The following is a 20,218-nucleotide window of genomic DNA, read 5'->3' on the forward strand; positions in this document are numbered from 1 at the left end:
TGAATAGATTATACTTTGTTATTCAGACAGACAGACAGACAGACAGACAGACAGACAGGGAGGGAGGGTCACATGCACTGGACTTGGTGTACCATTTTCAGTGGTGTGATGAAAGCTTTATCTGAGAGAAATACATAGACAGACTTAGGAATCATCTGAGTCTAGACTTTTCAAGTTAGAAATTGCTGGGTGTTTTGCTTATTGTAGCCTGTAAGAACATCTTGAATACAAAATAGATGAATTGACAGACAGACACTCACACACACAGACACACAGACACTCACACACACAGACACACAGACACACCCACACCCATACACGCGCACGCACACACACATACACACACACACACCTACACACACGTGCACACACACACACACACACGCCCTCTACAAACATTACATTTTCACTCTGCTGTGCCACATGAGTTCCAAATATTTACAAATTTAAATAATAAACTTGTTCATTATTGCCATTATGTAGAGCGTAATACCGTCAAACATATTTCAGTCATTATGCAGACTCATTCCTCAACACAATGTTCTGTTACACTGCGTGCTTAGTATAATCAAATATTTGATTTACAAACACCCAGACTCATCCCTACAAACAATACCGACATCAATCAATAGTACAACTTCAATTATTCATTGACAGACTCAAATCTAGGTGTCACGTGACATTCTCACGTCACAACGTAACAACACTACACAAACACATTGTCATCAGCCACCACACACTATACTATACATATACAACTATAATTATGCCCCCTCCCCCCCCCGGATAAAATTTATACTCGTCCATCCATGTACAGTTAGTGTGCATAGAGCAATCAACTCCGTAGAGCTTCCAGTCGCTTCTGCATTTCCTCCTCTTCGTCTGAGCTTTCGCCACCGACGGCAGCTGCAGCTGCTGGACCTTCCTCAGCCTGTAGAATATATTTAGATTTAGATGACTAAGTTGTCAAGATGATGATAACAATGAAGACTCACTTCGGGCAACTGTGTAGGTGTCTCTGATGCCTTGCCGAGAATTCCTAACAACCGACCAAATTTCAATAAAATGATTGATATAAATAAGTCATAAAAACGATGACACGTGCAAAGTAACAAGAGGGCATACGTGTACAGAGATGATAACAGGTGAGCAATACAGTACACAGGACAGGTAGACAAGTGGTACTTCACCGACTAACCCAGTACATGGAACACTGTACTGTATCAGCTTGTTTTCCCTACTAAACTGTGACAAGCAATTGTTTGGTTGACAAAAAAGTGACAATTTGTCAAAAATAATCAAGAGCCTTACATGTATATTCTGACACGAGTTACATGGTGGTCACAATCATACACAGTGACACTAACCAAACAGACAAAATAAACACAAAAAAGAAAAAGAAAAACAGACAGAAAGACAAACACAGACAGACAGACAGACAAACAGACAGACAAACAGACAGACAGACAAACAAACAGACAAACAAACAAACAGACAAACAGACAAACAAATGAAGAGACATCGCATCAAAGGCTACAACACAAGCTACACAACAACCATCTTAACAAATCCCACCGTTAGTAACTTCAAACAAGATCTTTTCAACTTCGACATCAGCTGCCTCGTCGAGACCTTCCTCTTCAACCGACTCAAACGTGTCCTCCATCATCTCTTCCATGATTCCAGCCTAATACAACACACAAAACTTTGTCTCGCAAAATGCCAACATTCACACATGCCCAACCTTCATCATTTCTTGTGACAACTCTCTCATCGTCTCTTGAATTTCAGGCACCCGCATTAAACTGTTCATTGATCTCATTACCTCGGTGCTCTTCTGTAGCGAGCCGGTCATTCGAATTGTTGCTGTAAAAAGTACAATACATGCTTAAGGTCACACACACACACACACACACACACACACACACACACACACACACACACACACACACACACACACACACACACACACACACACACACACACACGTACACAAATACAAACACAAATACACACACACACACACACACACACACACACACACACACACACACACACACACACACACACACACACACACACACACAAAGACACACACACAGACACAGACACACAGACACAGAAACACACACATACACAGACACACACACACACACACATACACACACACCAAATCTACGTACACAATTGTGTCTGCATGCTCATCATCACGGAGTTCATCTGCGCTTTCGACGCGTACAGCTTACTAACAGCCTTGCGCGACTGCACGAGTTCCTTAGCCAGGATACGACACACGTCATTGTCTCCCTTCTTCGCCGCGTCGCGCAGAGACCTCTTCACCTTATTCTCTTCATTCTGTATGGCTAGACGAGAAAACCCTTCATCAAACACAAAACGCACAAACGGTTGACGTGAGGTCTAGCATTACAGCGTATCTGCCTGTCGATTACTCGCTGTTCTTTGCGAAGAGACGAGCGCCACTCTCTCACCTAGGACAAATGTTGGAATGTAGGACTGTCATGTTGGTCGTGTGCGAGAATGGGTTACGGTTTACCATCTCTTTGGGATCTTTCTCTTTCGTCTTTCCGAACAATCCCATAGTCAGCAGAGGAGGATGGTGATGTCAATGACATCCGGGATATCAGGAATTTTTAGTTATTTTATAATTTTTTTGTTTTATTTTAAAATTTAGAAATTTTTAGTTTACTATTTATTTGTTTTGTTTTTTTAAATTTAAAATTTTTTAGTTTATTATTTATTTGTTTTGTTTTATTCAAAAAATTTAGAATTTTTACTTTATTGTTTATTTGGCTTGTTTCATTTAAAAATTTAAAATTTTTAGTTTATTATTAATTTGTTTAGTTTTGTTTAAAAATTTAGAAATTTTAGTATATTGTTTATTTGGTTTGTTTTATTTAAAAGATTAGACACTTTTAATTTATTGTTTATTTAAAAATGTAAAAATTTTAGTTTAATTTTTTATTTGTTTTATTTTATTTAAAAATTTAAAAATGTAGTAAAATTTAGGAGATGTGACAAGCGCGCATGACTAGACTAGTTATCAATTGCCTGGCTACAGTACATAACAGATTAATTAATTAATAATGTAACTGTATATATAAATAGTACTTATATATCTATAAATAGTACTTATATATCAAGACTCTAAAACAGTTACATTAAAACAACATTTAAAATTAATTAATTAATTATATCACAGATTATTATTTGGGACATTATAGGCAACGCCCATAAAGCACACGTGAGTTACATATCCGGGACGCATTTTACAAACTCTAGGCACACTGTACATGTACACACTTTACATACCTTTGCCGTAGTTAGAGAGTAAAAGTCGTTTCCAGGCATCTAGTAACATGTTTTGTTGCAAATAATTTGTTACATGTATCAAGATAAAACATTGCCACGCCCCTATTCACGTGATTAGTTTTTGTAATCCGGGACAAACCCGTACCATTATCCCGTATTTAGAGTAAAGACGGTTCGCTTCTCGATGGCTGGAAGGCACAAGTTCAAGTACGACGACGGAGACGAGTACGACGGCGAGTGGAACGAAGACGGACAGCGTCACGGCTTCGGGAGACTCACGTTCTCCGACAAAACGTCCTACGTCGGCTACTTCAAGGAAGGACTCTGTCACGGGCACGGCGTTCTCAAGCTTTCCGACGGTTCGAGCTACGAGGGCGAGTTTTCGGAGGGAAAATACGGCGGCTACGGCGTTTTTCGACGAAAGGACGGCATGAAGTTTGAGGGTCAGTTCGTAGACGGTAAGGTGAACGGTCTCGGACTTGCTACGTTTGCTGATGGAACAACGGGACGTCCAAAGAACGAAGGTAAGGAAGATGGGAGGCTATTCGGGTGTCGTGACGTCACTCGGGCGACGGGTGTGGTTTGTTTGACACGCCTACTGTGCACGTGACTGCCCGGCATCTGCTCCTTGATTCTCAATAGTTTGCTTTCTTGACATCGATGATGTGCTGTACTGATCAAAACATTAATACTTTGCTCGGTTTTCCTGCATGGCATCTATAAAACAGGAACAGCGGAAGGGCATAGACTTTTTAAAAATGGACGCTTGCCAGTCACCCATTAGCGTATATTGCCGGTTTAGAGGTAGGTGATAGATGTTAGTGAGGAGTGACTTGGCTATTGTCATTCGACAAATTTTCATTGTTTCACTTGGTAAAATGAAATCTGGTTAGCGTGCGTTAGTTGTGAAAGACCACACTTGATTAGCGCGCGCTAGTCAATTTGCTTTCAGTGTCCTTGTAAAGGCATTCTGATGTCAATCCGGGTTCTTTCCAGTCAATCCCGGTGTTAGGCAAGTTGTCAAGTCGCTAATGCTGTTAGTAATGAAGTTCTAGAAGAATGAGGTAGTTGTACATAATATTATATCAGGAAAGTTGCTGCTCTTGCTGGTCTGGTTATCCAAAAAAATTAGAGAAAGTACAAACAAGTATACACGTGTATGATGTTGCAAGGGATGATCGTGTGGTTACTGTATCTGGAGACTGAGGGTGTGTAATAGCCTCGTACCAGACCCTTTCGTGCCGTCATGCCTGGTTCCCTTGTATAACACGACAACACCTCTGCGGCGTTGTCGTGTTATACGGGAACCAGACACAATGGCACGAGAGGGTTTGGTACGAGGCTAGTGTGTAATACGAATGCTGGAAGTGACGGTACCAGACACACCAACGGAAGTATACGAGTCAGATAAGTAGTGTAGAGCTGCTAGTGTCGATATTGTGCCACTATTTTGCTTAGCAATTATTTCCAGTCTGTGTCATTGATATTTTACTAAAAATTGCCGACAAATTTAGGCTGCGACCAGACTGGAAGTCGAAGATAGGCAGTTTAGACCATCAGTATTGTATCCTGTTCCACTGTACAAGGTGCTAACTATTACATCAGACTTGGTCCTCAGACTGGCTCCGTAGTTGTGAGCAAGTCCACCGAATAAGAAGTCAGTAGGGCACTTGCCTTCATTGTTGCTTATCCATCCGGCCACCGTTACCCCTACATCTTATGAAACTCATACAAATTGGGAATGTTTTGTATTTTTAAAGTTTGTCACGTGATGTCACACTATCTATGGAAACAGTCTTCACTTATGCACCTAATTCAACCGTCTTACATTTAAGGGAAGCTGATAGATATCAATGTATGTGACTTGGCTTTCTTTTGTAGGTAAATTAATTAACAATTATTTACTACCTTACATCACGGTGATGTCGAACAGTAAATGTTGCCATGGAAACAAAATATAACAGTTGAACTACGTTTTATTCAACAATATGCACATCCAACATGATTCATGTGGTTGATATAAATTTGTCAAACATATCTTGTAACACACACACACACACACACACACACACACACACACACACACACACACACCTGGATCAGTTTACTACTTACTCGACAGGCGGAAATAATAATTATTACTACCAACAATTACCCTCATTAATATTAAAATAAGGTAACAATTAGCATGCAAACAATTTCAATACAAATACACTTACATATAGTCGAGTGATCTTGACTTCAGTTTGTCACATGATCTCCCAGTCACACATTAAACCAAACACTAACACACACTAATAATAAATAATTATTTAATTATTTACAATTTGGGTCATGGACATAGGAGGTGACGACGAGCCTTCATGATTTTTTCTTATGCAGGAACATTCCAGGGCAACAGAGTCATCAACCGATGCGGAGCTAAAGACGCCATCAGGAAAGCTCAAGTCGCCGCTCAGACGGCCAAGGTGCAGGCACAAGTATGAACAGATAGTCGAGACATCTGCTGGACAGACTGGACCTTTGATGTAGATTAAATCATCTAATTAAACGATGACAGATTTCAGGTAGGTGGGTCGTGGTAGCGTTTACCATGGGCGAGGTATAGAGAAATGTGCTGGTAAATATAGCAACATAACGATGACATGCTTCTGTATGCACGTTTGGTGCATTAACAATATAGGGAGTTAATCTCACTAGCCACGCCCTCCCACAAAAATAATGGGTGTGGCTACTGAGACTAATACACCGTGTGGTCACGCTATTGGACCTTCGAAACCACTGGTTTTGCCATATATTAAAATCATTAATTAATTAATTATTTGAGTTCAAGGTTGGAATTTTGTTTTACATATTGCTGTCGCCTCATTGTCTGGAGGAATCTCCACGTTTGTACGAAACGAATCCAAGTCAATAGGATGCTGTGAGGATGCTATCAGACAAACATGCTATGATGGGATGGGGCACAGTTTTTTGTGTTGCCAACTGTACGAGGGTGGCAACATCCAAATATTTAATTTTCAAACTTTTTCTTAAAATAACCAAATAAAATAAATATTTAAGGTCACGCAAAATTATGGTAATTACTTGTTGATCGTCAGAATTTCTAAGAAATTGGGACGGACAAACGGCTTTTTTATTGATACGTGTATGTGTGGTATGTCATTGAAACTTGCTATCCGTCATAAAACTGCAACAGCAAAGGGTCGACTCGTGATCTCAATGAAGGACAAGAAACATGAACAACAAATGAGTAAAGTGTCACATGTAACTGTAGGCACGTGTCACTATGTAGTAAGGACCTGCCACATGCATTGGCATACATGCTAATAAAAGTTCAAACCCAGAATAAGAAATAAAGAATGTGGAGGTGGCCCCAAAAATTGGGATGGACTCTGGTGATCAACAAGTAATGAATTTGTATTGTTGAGCAATAATCTCGTGTCAGAGACCACGATCTAGTATTTATGGGGTATGAAAAGAAAGATGTCCAGCTACTGTAAATAGAATTTCAGAAGCAGCTTGGGTTGGGCTCCACCCTTAACACACACACACACACACACACACACACACACACACACACACACACACACACCACACCACACACACACATCCAATTGCCAATATACTCAAACCCAATATCACAAACGATTAGCTCACACATGTGACATCACAGCAATCATTATAGGCAACAATCTCAATGAAAATGCTTACTATCCAATACACCCACACAATAGAAACAAATAACCAGTTTGATCACACAATAAGTACCCGGCGTCTGCACTTGGCAAGAACAAGACAAAATATTTTTGCTATTGCCTGACAATAACGACTCAAAACAAGACTGATCCATGTCTGTATCCACAACACACTTATGTACGGTTGACATTATAATATGAGGTTGGCTTACTAAACACTTAGTAATTACAGTGCATGATAACTTGTTAAACATCGTAAGCGTTTAGTGTTCGTCATATCCTTGTCGTCGTCTACAACTCTATTTGTCAATGTCCCGAGTGTTCTTGACTGCCGTGAGATCCCTTTTCGAGATCCTTCTGTATCTTTCTCGCCTTATCTAATTCTTGAAGACGACCTAAAGACGGAAGAATGACAATGTGATGAGCATTTTACATCATAACAATTTAATCTCCTGACCATCCTGCACCAAAGCAATAGAACTACATGTCTAGTGTAACTACAGACAATTCCCTAAGAAATTGTATCGAACGTCTGGTGAGGCAATTAATCAAGAGGCAGTTATGATCTGTATTCACCCATACTGAAATAACACCCATGCTTGTACGTACACACACACACACACACACACACACACACACACACACACGTGCAGCAGGTCAGGACTTTCTGCCTGAAATAACACCCATGCCTGTATACATTTGCATACACATAATATATGTATATATACCATTGGCGGGAATTTATAGTGGCGATTTGCTAAGAAATGATGGTCAAAGCATATTGGCAGATTTTATTTTGGCGGTCAGACATCGTTGTTTGAAGGGGTCATGGAGAAGTTTGTGAGTGACAGCTGTGTTCGTGGCGCGCGTTTCCCTAACTTACTGGTCTCCAGATACAGCTGCCTAGTAATGAAGTTGAATGTTTCAGTGGAAAGAACGGGAGCCACGTGAACGTGACAATCTTCATCCATAGCCTCACGGCCTCCTTCATAGGCACAACAGACGGCAAGCAAGGATTACCTACCATCTTGTGGCCTCATCCATGTGATCGTACCACCACATCGCCATATGATGCCTGATCCACGTGGATGATGACGTCAACATATCCCAGTGGCCAAATTAATGGCGGATTAATATTGGCGGTCGCTGAAAAATCCGCCAAAATAAATTCCCCGCCAATATTTCATCTTATATGGTACGCCCATGTGCAGCAAGTCAGGACTTTCTGCCTGAAAATGCCCATACCCAAATATACAGCCAGGATGCGATGGTTTGTCCACTGAGCCCACTGATGACTTGTTAAAGGAGCACTATCCAGATGTTTGCACGCTGGTGCCTCGGATACCGGATTTAAAAAATGTATACACAAAATCAAAATCTCGAAATCAGAGAAACTTGGCACGACAACGCTGGAAGAATGTGATACCGTACCACAAACTCTACACTCTTACTGCAAAGAATCTTTGGACTTGTAATATATCGAGATTTTGGGCTGCGTGCAAACAGGGATTGCGAGAGATAGCCTAGTTTACTGATCCTGCACGTGGAAACGTGTGATACTGCTGTTCAGAAAGTAAGTGTTTACATGTACAGCGGCGTTTGTTCGTGCACTTCCGAGTGCATTCAGGACAGAAACGATGGAAATATCGTATTCTGCAATGGCGTGCGAGTGGAAGCAGAACTGCAAGGGTTGTGACAATGTTTCTACGCAGAAGATGTACAGCTGAAAAGAATACTCCTACATTGACTGTTCAATTTTCACACGTCCGTCACACCTAGGCAACAATCCTGGTAGACTTAAACTACGTGACGACTACATCTAGCACTAGCTAGAGTACTTGTACAATCCGCATATCTACACATTCAGACTCTGTATAGTGAACGGCCTAGCAGAACACACGGCACTCTATTTCTTGACTCACAGCCTCCCGTTCCCGTCTATTTTGCACACTAAAAGGGCGCGTGCGTCTTCGAGTATGCGCATAGATCTGGACAGTGCTCCTTTAATGTCACTTATGTCTTGAAGTGATGACAGACCAGCTCGTGATTTGTATATGCTGCTTATACACACACACACACACACACACACACACACACACACACACACACACACACACACACACACACACACACACACACACACACACACATGGGCAGAAGATACAAAACGGTGTCAGTGAACATCCGTCTCCGTCTGTGCGTTTGATGAGCTGGTGTCAGTGAGAGAGCTTACAGCATGAAGGCGGGGTAAGGATGTGGCTACGCGAGACTAGGTCAGGCCAGTCCCAAAGGTACATAGTCCAGGACTCCAGTAGTGAGGTTCCAGGTATTCCAACATTCCTGGAGCGATGACAACATCAATCTAATTTCAAGGTGTCATCTCCCCTCACACTGTGCTGCTACTATAGTACAGTCGCCCCGACTCCATTCACATGCATACCCGCACACAAACAGCACGAGTCACGTGACGCAAATCAATTACCCCAGAACGGAGCCCCACAATGCAATGAGTCAAGAACTTTAAGAAATCATTTTGTATGTCACTGGTAGTTACAGGAAATCATAGTCAGTGGACAACAAGGCTCACCGTTTCGTTGGTATCCGTAAGCTACTCCCACTACCAACGCAGCGTATCTTGAAAACTAGAAAAACAAACTCACTGTGAGATGCAACACGATTCGAACAACAGATCTGTCTCAGTTTTCTACCCTGATAAGAGGAGACACCATCGCTGTACGATACACCAATGGGGCATGCGCAATCACATACCTCCGAGTAGCTTCGCAGGCCTGCCGCTGAAGTAAACGCACGTGAATCACGCGAGGGGAGGAGCTTTTGCCGGAATTGCTCGTGTGTGCGCGTGCGTGTGTATGTGTGGTGTGGTGTGGTGTGTGTGTGTGTGTGTGTGTGTGTGTGTGTGTGTGTGTGTGTGTGTGTGTGTGTGTGTGTGTGTGTGTGTGTGTGTGTGTGTGTGTGTGTGTGTGTGTAACGGTAAAATATATAAAGCTTCTGTAACAACTAAAACATGAGGCATTTGTTTATTGTTTTAGATTGTCATCATGCACAAATAGTAAACAGTGTCACCATGACCAATCAATCAATAAAATGATAAAATTTTGATGAGCAATTGATATGGAGTGGTTGATGTAAAATTTTGTAATCTGCATATTGACTGTGCATGATCATGTAACTTACGAAACCAATCATGCACTTTCATCTTAGACAGGACACCACATCAGGAAAACAATTAAAAATTAATTATGCTAAAACAACAAATTAGAAATAAAACTGTAAGATCATCACAGCTATCAGGTTGATTCCGAGGGTACATAGAACTCAGCAATGAGAAGAGTCGTCTTGAGAAGAACTGGAATCCAATTCACCTAAATTTCAAAATTAACAGTTAAATATCAGTCTGCTCAACTATTAACTCAATTAAAAAGACAACATCCAGATTAACTACTTTATCTCTAATAAACAAGGCATACAGAAAATCTCCCAAACTGATGGTTTTTGCTAAACAAAGTCAATAAAGTTTATTTAATTACAATTCTTACAGTCTCTAACATACTGAATCACAAAGCAGGGATTCAACTCACTGTGATAACATGGCGGTTTGTCGACACCTTGTTTACTAGTAATATTGTCACCTAGTTGTCAGTTGACAATATTTCTTCAATGCCACTTACCACAACCACAGTGCACTGAAATGAATCAACTTTGTAAACAATATGTATTTGGTTTGTGATAGACATACTAAATTAATTTTGTTTACCAAATTTCTACAATCTGGACAGTGCCTTTAATATTGTGCATCACTAACCTTTCAACCTTTTAGTAACATTAGAGTCAATTCTCTTTGGCCATGAATAATTCTCCAAGCACCAAATAAGCTGTTTGACTTTAGCTACACTCTTCTCATCCAACAAGTGCGAACAGTTGTTTGACAGCAGCAAGTTACAAAATGTCACTCCACGAGCAGTCAACGATGCACGAAGACTGACAGAAATACCACTGTTTATGTCCAAATGCTCACCCAAAGCTTGGCTGAAATTGTCTGCTATTTGCACAAGAAAATCTTGTGATAACTTTTGACAAAGCAGTGACTGCACCCAAGGATGCATACTGATTACTTCTACACTTCCACTATAATCTACATTACACAAATCATGTTTCAATACAATTGCACTGTAGTCACGACAGACAAGCTTCAGATCCACAGCATAAGCAATGTCTTTTTCAACTTGCTGCCTTGTCACAATGCAGTTAGACAAAGTGTCAACCAGTAGCAATGTTGGTGTGTTTCCACAGTCACGTAGCGAACACAAAAGAAGAACATATTGCACTCTGGATGATAATGACTCAAATGCCTCGTGAACAAGGTAGTCAACAACATCAAGTCTTTGTGTCTTCAATATTAGACATGACGACAATCCACTCAATGATCTGCAAACCAAACGCATATATAAAGATGCAAGCCAAGCCTCCAATAGGTAGCCTAAGGGAAGTTCCTTGGCAATTAATAGCGAATTCACCATGTCTGAACAGTTAGTCACATTCACATTCTCATCATCAAAAAAATCACATCCCAAATTTGTCACAAAGCAACTCTTAATGTCTTCATCAGACGTATTCATGTCTATGAAGCACTCATCAGTATCTTCTTGAGACATCCAGTCTATTGCCACAGGTCTACAGTCAGTTGTCACAATCACTCTTCCTTTAAATCTACGAGCAATCTCCTTTATACTATTAAAATCACGAACACGTTTCAAAATTAGAAGACGAGTCCGATCCTCATCGTTCCCACATTTGAGATGGCCAACTTCATCCTCTTTGCAGAAAAACCAGTGAAACTGTAAACTCTATCACAAACAAGCAAAATTAGTACAGCTAATGAGTGTTGACAAAAATAAACTGACCAATTCTTCCATAGCTGCTTCAAGGGCTCCAGGATGGTTGTCGTCGATTCTAATTACATTTCTATATTGTGAGCCAACTCTATAGAGCATTTCATCCACCGTGGTCGCCTTGCCACTTCCACTAAGTCCACTTATTACCTACACATTACAAAACAATCAGCAAATCCTCACAAACAATAAGTATTACAAAACAAACCTTCAATTTATAACCATCTCTTGATGTACATGTATGCCATTGGAGCAAACTAGCCATAATCTTTTCACTTCCCGCAAAGTAACCACAACAATCAACATGAGGAATAAAAAGAGATGATTTAGGAAATGACAGAACAACATTGCCGCTCCCTATAACAAAAAAACTAGCCCAGGCAAGAGGGTCTAGTCTACAAAAAACAGTTCTTAATAGCAGTATGGCTTTCTGCAAAGATTCAGCAATTGAACAGTTGTTCCGCAACTTCCAGTAAAAGAAGCTCATCAAACGTCTAGTATAGGCATCATCAACTGACCATAGAGTTGCCAGAACAGTCTCAGCTCCTGCTTCAAAGAATGATCGTGAAAGCCCCATTTTTTCACCATGTTGAAAGTGATTCAATCCGGTAACACAAGCACTCAAAACTACTAGCTTTGATCGAAGCTTCATGTGCTTAATCTCATTTCCTGATAAGATTGAAGGCTTCAGATCCTCATCTACCATCTCACAACTGTAAAACTTCAGATGTACACAACTATCACTATACCGCCCATGTGTTGCAATGTGAATAAGATATGCAAGCGAAAAATAAGGTGCAACCATTTCTTTTGTAGCCAAAACATCAACCAATGGTAAAGATTGGCAGTGGGATCCCACAATGTGTGCTTCAATTATAGACTGTGGCAAAGCAGATGAGTCTACTTGTTGCTCTTCTGTGTGTTCAGAATCTTCTGTAGATTCTGTAGATTCTGTAGTGAAGCCTGGAGCAGCCACAACAGCAGGAATGCAGAAACCTGTCTCTAAGTTGATCTGCGGCACCTTCAGACTAAAAACCGAAGGAATGTAACAAATACTGTATCGTTGATTGATATCCAAACTCAAGACATCTTTCTGAAGAGCTGCAAATGGGACAAATGCAATCTCTGCATCAATAACCAAAACTAACCCTGAATTTTGCTTAGGTAGCTTCTCTCTTATTGGAGCCAACAAACTTTCATACAATACTACTAAATCTTCCTTATTCAGTTCAAAATTTGAAGACGTGGATGATGCAGATGAATAGTCCATCCGTTGAATTTTCCAACAAACGTTATCAATAGATTCAAGAGGTAATTTCGTTGTTGCATGATGAACATTTCCTGTTTTGGGGTCAACCACAAATATGCAGACCAAAGGATTCTGCTTTCCATAAACTCTATAAACAAGCAAAGTTGCTGATTGGTCTTGAACTACCTCCTTAATGTTGTCAATCGTAAAATTCAAGTCCAGTTCGACTCCACGCTGACGTAGTCGAATTATGGTGCCTGGCTCGTCAAAAGATCTACGCAATTCTGATATAACAAGAGCTTCTTCAAAATTGCCTTGAGAAACAATCGAGTCAAAAGAAGAAAAACGCTCTTCCAACCAAGTAGAAAGAGATTTCTTACAAATTTCAATCCAACGCTTTACCTGCCTTTGCAACCCAGCGTCTCTGACTTCAAGCAGTCGGTTAACTTCATACAGTGCAAATATAACAGATCTGTAGATCTCTAGCTCTTTCTCATTCTCATTAAGCTCATGTCGTGAGCGTGCTTCGATGCAGTGAGCTACAACAATTCTAATATTCTCAGCAAGACAACCACCTCGAGTAACCATTGCGTCCAACAGAAGAATACTGTCGTTGTCATCATCATCCAAATGCAATCCTGATGGTATCTTCTTTTTGCTTATTTCTTGTGCGTAACTCAAAGACAAAGTAAACGCCCCCTCTGTTTGTTCATGACAACGGGATTGTTGCAAGTGTTGACAACAACATAGAAACCAATGTGCTTGAGCCAGTGCAAAGACGTCATCACATTGCTTTGCAGCATCCACAGCATTAGCAAACAATGTCGATGCTTCTTTTAAATCATTTGCATCAAAGTACCACTCACCAAGTTTGCAATAGCAAGCAGAAAGCATTTGTTGGTCATTATTCAGATCAAATGTCTTCGTGAAATGTCCACAAATTTCTCTAGCCCTATCTTTATCATCGCAGACTCCAGCAAGTCGCAGTATGACTTCAGCATACAGCTCTGGTGTGATTCGTTTCTTCATAGAGCAACACAAACGGAAAGCTTGCTCATATAAATCGGATGTCGTATCAGGTTTACCCGTACGTGCACACTCTGCTTCACCTAAAAGAGCTATAACTTGGTACTCACAATAGTTGAATGTTTTTGCTAGTTTGTATAATTCCTGATATGCTCGTTTGCATTCCTCCAACTTGTTGGTTTGTCGAAACATGATAGCTAATGCCTGCTGTGCTTTCAACTTCAAAGCAAAATCACGTGTAGATGTTTTCAAGTGATGCAAAAACACCTCGGCACACACACTGAACCCAAACGTAATGCATCTCTTTCCGATTTGATAGCAACTGGTGTCATAATGACCTGCAAACTGAACATCAGACAGTATACTAGTTAATTTTGTTTTCATGTCACACGGTTTCAAACCTCCTCGAACTATCATTTCTAAGCTTTGTGAAGCATCACGACGCTGACCATTTGCCATTTGGGCATCTGCTAATAGCAACACTTTTCTAACATATGTGCTATCCTGCACAGCAAACTTCCTGACAACATTCTGTAAACTACTGACCATGGGTGTTGCAAAACAACTCAAGTTGTGAGCACAAAATATGCTGGCAATCCTGTGCAGTACATCAACAGTCTGGTCGATAGTAACAGGACATGTGCCAAGCAAGTCAAAACAAAACAGTTGAATTTGAATTGTTTCCTTTGCCATAGCAAACTTGTTGTCAGAAAGCAAATACTGTCTCATCAGCAGAACCTCGCTGACCTTTCTTGCTTCAGATGGCATCGCCAATGACAAGTACAAATCTCGTGTAAACATCAAAAGATTCAGAAGACTTCGAACCTGTACTCGATTGAAATCAACAAACATGCAATGGTGTGTCAGAGCCATTGCATGTGAAAACAACATTAAATCTTCGTAAGTGTAAGAAAACACTTTCTCGGGAGGTAGTTTATCTGATAAAGATTTAGCCATGTGAAAAATTGTTTGTGCAGTTGATAACTTGTGAAACTTCACAATGATCTCCTGAAATGTACGAGGAACAAACACAGCTGAGCTGTTCGTTTGCTGTGTTTCAATCTCAATGATACCAAATGAGTTTAGTTCTGCCAAGCTCTGTGAAACAGAAATATCAAGTCTTGTTTCTGTAACTAACTGATGCACTGCTGCAGTTAGGATTTCAATAGGTAAACCCCACTCGGTCGCTGTAACACACACCATCCCTAACACAAGCTTACTGTTATCAGATATTTCATCCAGAATAACCAGCAAAATAGCTCGTAAAATGAGCAGATAGTCAATTGAAGGTTCAACATCCTTTTCATTTGTGCTTGAACGCTCTTTCAATTCTGCCACAATTCGATTTTGTAATTTTGATAGCAAACCAGTTAATTCAATTTTCAGCTGAATGCAGTAGCGTCGTGTTAGTTGAGCTGTAGATGCATGACTTAGTAAGCAGCTTATGATGTAGCTACTGTTCCTTGATGTGCTATTGCTGCTTGATGCTTGCTCCAAACAGTTTGAGCCAGCAAACAAAGACTTGATTTCAAGTGGAAGGAGATCATGCAGTGAAAACTCAGCACAGTGGCTTTCATTAACCAGTTTCATTACAAGGACAGCCTTACATCTCGTGGTTACAAGGACATCAGCTTGAACACTGTTAGTGTTCAACATTTGCAGCAAAAACTTCAACTGTGGCAAACAAGACTCTGTTAAGTTCAAGCACACAAACAGCGTTTGAGTTGATTGATCAAGCTGCTGCATAAGCTCTGAGATTTTCTCATGACTTCGAAGTCGATTTGAATTGATACCAAAGTGTTCGCACTGCATGTGAACAGAGAGACATATGTGTGTATATATATATATATATATATATATATATATATATATATATATAAATATATATAAATATATATATGTATATATATACTGTATGCACAATTGTGTACAATTGAACAAACAAACAAACAGATGGATAAACAAGGGAGTGACCAAGGTTTCAGGTAGCCTCATCCCCAGACTCTCTGGCGCTAATCTTGACCGGCCGTGCTTGGAATTACCATACGGGCACCAGACAAGACTAGTGCGAGAGAGTCTGGGGACAAGGCTAGGTTTCAGGCTGTTTGCAGTAGTGCCCTCTTTACACTCCCTCCTTATCCAAAACCACATATCAGTTAAATTAATTAACATGTTGTTTTATTATACTCAAGCTGATGACAGCCTGCAACAAACTCACATGGAGCTCGTGCATGCAATGGCCTCAGAGTCTCCAGAAAGCACAGAAAAAGACAATATAAGACATCGCACTACACAATTAATAGCACACAAGAGATTTTAAAAGTGACCAAGCCCAACAGGTCAGGAGCTGCATTTGGCCATCCCTGATAAAGTAACAAAAAGACAAAAAAACAAACAAGCAAGCAAACAAACAACAGCAATAATTAAGCAATTACTGAAAACATGCAGTTCTCACCGCAAAGGCACAAGAAAGTTGCCATGTGCAATTGCTGCTGCCATTCAAGTGAATGATTCGATTCCATCGATTAGATTGATTATGTCTATGCAAAAGCTGCCTCACAGCCACCTCTTTGCCAACTCCAGGCAAACCAGAGATGACCTAAACAAAAGTCTCAATCAAGAAAACTGAAAAAATTAAAGCACATACATACACACCAGCGCCGAATCCAGGAATTTTTGAAAGAGGGGGTTCACTGTTAACAGTTATTTATAGCATTACTAATTTTCTCTTTTCTAATGAAATTATTGAACCACGCCTATTGGAAAAGAGGGGGTTTCAATCCCGTTAACCCCCCTCTGGATCCAACTTTGCACACATACAGGCATACGTACAAACAGGTAGACAGACTCAGGGTTGCCACACTTTTGTAAAATATTTGTAAAGTTGAAATAGAAACACACCCATTATATCTACACACGCCTACTTCAATTTTTAGTGAGTGCATGTACAACTTAATTTACATTTCTCAGCTACACTTTATTGCATAACCCTACACACAATGCAATAACAAAAAAATGTCAATCAGTCACTTCCGCAAATAGTAAGCCAACTTTCTGTCAAGTGTAGACTACATATGAGGGAAACATGCATTAACTAAGATTCTGTCAATGTGGACAATACAGGTCACAGTAGACAGACTGTCTCTTTACTCTGCTAACCCTATTTACTTCATCACTTAGACTAGTACACCATCTAAGGCGTGTTTACAAGGGGTCCGCTAAATTGCGCCCTGAGCTTGACCCTGGCCCTGTTTTGCATTCACACATCCATAGCCACCATTGGCATCTCAGCTAGATGTGCACGGTCTGAAATGCGAGTCAATCCTGTGGTCTGTAAACAATGGCGGGATGCAGAAGCCTACTACATATGGACTGACGAAGAGGTGATGGCACTCATAATGAAAGCATGCAAAACCAACTCGATATCATAACTAAAATTCTTGAAAGCACGTGAGATGAGTTCACTGCATGTGCACGCTAGTCAATGATGGGCAGAGCTATATCATGACCGGGGCGGGCCCAATCCGGCATTCGAAAGTGATCCATGACCGTGGGTTGGGGCCCACCTCAACCTGATATCGTCGCCCACCTAGGCCCGAATAATTCTTGTGTAAACACACGGTCCCAGGTTCGACCTGGGTTCCATAACATCATGTAAATTGAGCTTTATTTTTTGTAGGCCCATTAGACATCAAACGTTTGTAGATTACAAATTTAGTCGGAGCTGTGGCAACCATGCAGACTGACAGACAGCAAACAACCAACCAACAGATAAACAAACAGACAAACAAACAGACCAACCACAAAAAAGATTAACATTAAAATATATCACAATCTAAATCAACAGTTGTGGTACTGCATGTACAGTCATATGTGCACATAAGTACACTGAACAAAGTAGCAGCAAAGTAGACGCAACTAGCTAAACTCAACTTACTGCCAGTCGAACAGAAGCAGTCTCATCATGATCACTGCTCTGCCTTTCAAAGAAAGTAGAGGCTCTGTTTAAGAAAATAGAACGCTCAGTTGACCAAACTGGAGCCGTTTGAGTATGAACACCTTCAACATACACCAACAAACTGGTCACACAATTAGTATCCAAAACGTTCTTGTAATTTCACCTACAAGTGTCACGTCTCTTCTTAGACAAAAATGGATAACAAAGAGTTGGTATAGACAACTCAAATACTGATTCTGCAAAAACAGTCACATGTAATACTGCAAAACCGAAACAAACAATTGCACACAAAAGAACACATGTACACACAAAAATAGACAAAAATTGACGTCTTCTATTCCGAATAATTACTCAAATATAGCTCTCCTGTCTTGGCACGTCTTTGCAGATCAAGTCTCTAGACCATTGCTGACTATTCGCCTAAAATTTGGTGAGAAAGTCCAAGAGCACTAATATGGTGCAGCTCTGGTACTGAACATCATGCACCAAGCTGACAAATAATCCCATCTGCTACAGCTATTTTGCCACACTAGCAATCTTGTCCACGACAGTAAGGACCAGGTATTCATTTATACTTACAAGTTACACATATGAGTTCCTCACCCAAGGAAATTACGTCTGTGCTTATATCCCAAACTTGAACTTGCAACCAGATAGTGTCATACGTTTCCGCACAAATGCCATTCTCCATATATGATTAAGCTCCAGATGGCACACACAAATTAATGGACAAATGGATGTGCCTTAGCTTCAGATTTTATCCAAAGATAGCACCCCTGCCTGTTTCTAGGTTGGGCCTCCAGCAGAACTCACAGTTTCCGGCTGCACTGATGTACCACTTGGCGCTTGGCCAGAGAATCCAAAAAGACCATGTACTCGTTAATACTTCTGAGTCAAAGCAATTACATGTGAGTTCCTTGCCCTTGGGAATTATGCCTGTGCTCATCCTGCACTTGACCTTGCAACCTAAAGGTCCCGGATGTTTCCATTCACCGTATACGACTTGCTCATAATAATATGCTACAGATAACAGACACACACACACACACACACACACACACACACACACACACACACACACACACACACACACACACACACACACACACACACACACACACACACACACACACATGCACGCACGCACACATGCATGCACACACACAAATGGCAAAATGGATAAGGAGCTGCCGTTTGTTACGGTTACGCCCAGCCAGTTGACTGGGTTCCTGTGCACTACGCAGAAGCTATGGGCTGTGCTGAGCAATCTCCTGGAGCCTGGCCAGGTACTCGCAGGAGCACCAACTGCGACGCCAACTGTGGTGTGGGCACTCGAAGTCCCACCTGGACCCCAGTTGGCTGATGGACTTTGTCACAGTCGGGGGCCTTTGCCACCCCAGTCAATGACCAGGTACTCATTATACTCCTGAGTCGAGAGAGGCAATTGTGTGTTAGTTTCTTGCCCAAGGAAATTATACCATAGCTTGCCATCACTGTGACTTGAACCTGTAACCCTGCAAGTCCCTGGATGTAAACGCTCCATAGATAGGCTCTCTAACCAACTGACCTATCGCGCGTACACACACACACACACACACACACACACACACACACACACACCTGTTGCCCGTTCAACCACTGAAGGAATGTCATCTCCTTCCCATGAAGACAATTTTGCAATCTCCGGATACAAATTCCTGGCGTCAACCTTCTGAAGCCCAAAGTAAAGAGGCAAAACTTTGCGGTATTTGCTAGCTACCAGCTCTCTAATCAATGAACTAATAGCCTTCCAATATAGTGGTGGTACCAAAGACAGTAAGAGTAACACAACATAACCAGCTTCTTGAACTCGTCGCTTAACAACTTGCTCATTTGATTGACCTCCTATGTCAACACAATTGACTTTCAACTGTTTCTCTTTCAATCGTGCAGCTAGCTCCTTGCTAGCTCCTTCCACAACACGAGAAATATCAGCATCAGCATCAGCATAAAGTATGGTCACATCAGATCGATGAAGATCATTAACATCTAATTTATCACAACATTA

At 40.9% G+C, this 20,218-nt stretch overlaps 2 protein-coding genes and 2 long non-coding RNA genes across 4 annotated transcripts; 1 reads left to right on the top strand and 3 right to left on the bottom strand.

The window, feature by feature from the left end:
* Positions 1-621: 621 nt before the first annotated feature.
* Positions 622-2,619, bottom strand: LOC134184207 (charged multivesicular body protein 3-like). Its single transcript, XM_062651837.1, has 7 exons — positions 2,555-2,619; positions 2,429-2,489; positions 2,184-2,363; positions 1,745-1,866; positions 1,576-1,687; positions 996-1,039; positions 622-931 (listed from the first exon to the last, which is right to left on the bottom strand). The coding sequence occupies exons 1-7, from the start codon at positions 2,597-2,599 to the stop codon at positions 836-838; spliced, it is 660 nt and encodes a 219-aa protein (XP_062507821.1). The 5' UTR covers positions 2,600-2,619; the 3' UTR covers positions 622-835.
* Positions 2,620-3,471: 852 nt separating this feature from the next.
* LOC134186738 (MORN repeat-containing protein 4-like) lies at positions 3,472-5,974 on the top strand. Its single transcript, XM_062654773.1, has 2 exons — positions 3,472-3,854; positions 5,713-5,974. The coding sequence occupies exons 1-2, from the start codon at positions 3,515-3,517 to the stop codon at positions 5,814-5,816; spliced, it is 444 nt and encodes a 147-aa protein (XP_062510757.1). The 5' UTR covers positions 3,472-3,514; the 3' UTR covers positions 5,817-5,974.
* A 1,329-nt stretch (positions 5,975-7,303) lies between these two features.
* LOC134190842 (uncharacterized) lies at positions 7,304-9,799 on the bottom strand. Its single transcript, XR_009971685.1, has 3 exons — positions 9,737-9,799; positions 9,616-9,670; positions 7,304-7,423 (listed from the first exon to the last, which is right to left on the bottom strand). It is a non-coding gene; the product is annotated as an uncharacterized LOC134190842 (long non-coding RNA).
* Positions 9,800-18,154: 8,355 nt separating this feature from the next.
* Positions 18,155-19,922, bottom strand: LOC134178191 (uncharacterized). The gene is made up of 3 exons (XR_009969597.1): positions 19,792-19,922; positions 18,339-18,407; positions 18,155-18,272 (listed from the first exon to the last, which is right to left on the bottom strand). It is a non-coding gene; the product is annotated as an uncharacterized LOC134178191 (long non-coding RNA).
* Between the last annotated feature and the right edge of the window lie 296 nt (positions 19,923-20,218).

This window comes from Corticium candelabrum, chromosome 1 (assembly GCF_963422355.1).
Source record: "Corticium candelabrum chromosome 1, ooCorCand1.1, whole genome shotgun sequence".
Lineage (NCBI taxonomy): Eukaryota > Metazoa > Porifera > Homoscleromorpha > Homosclerophorida > Plakinidae > Corticium > Corticium candelabrum.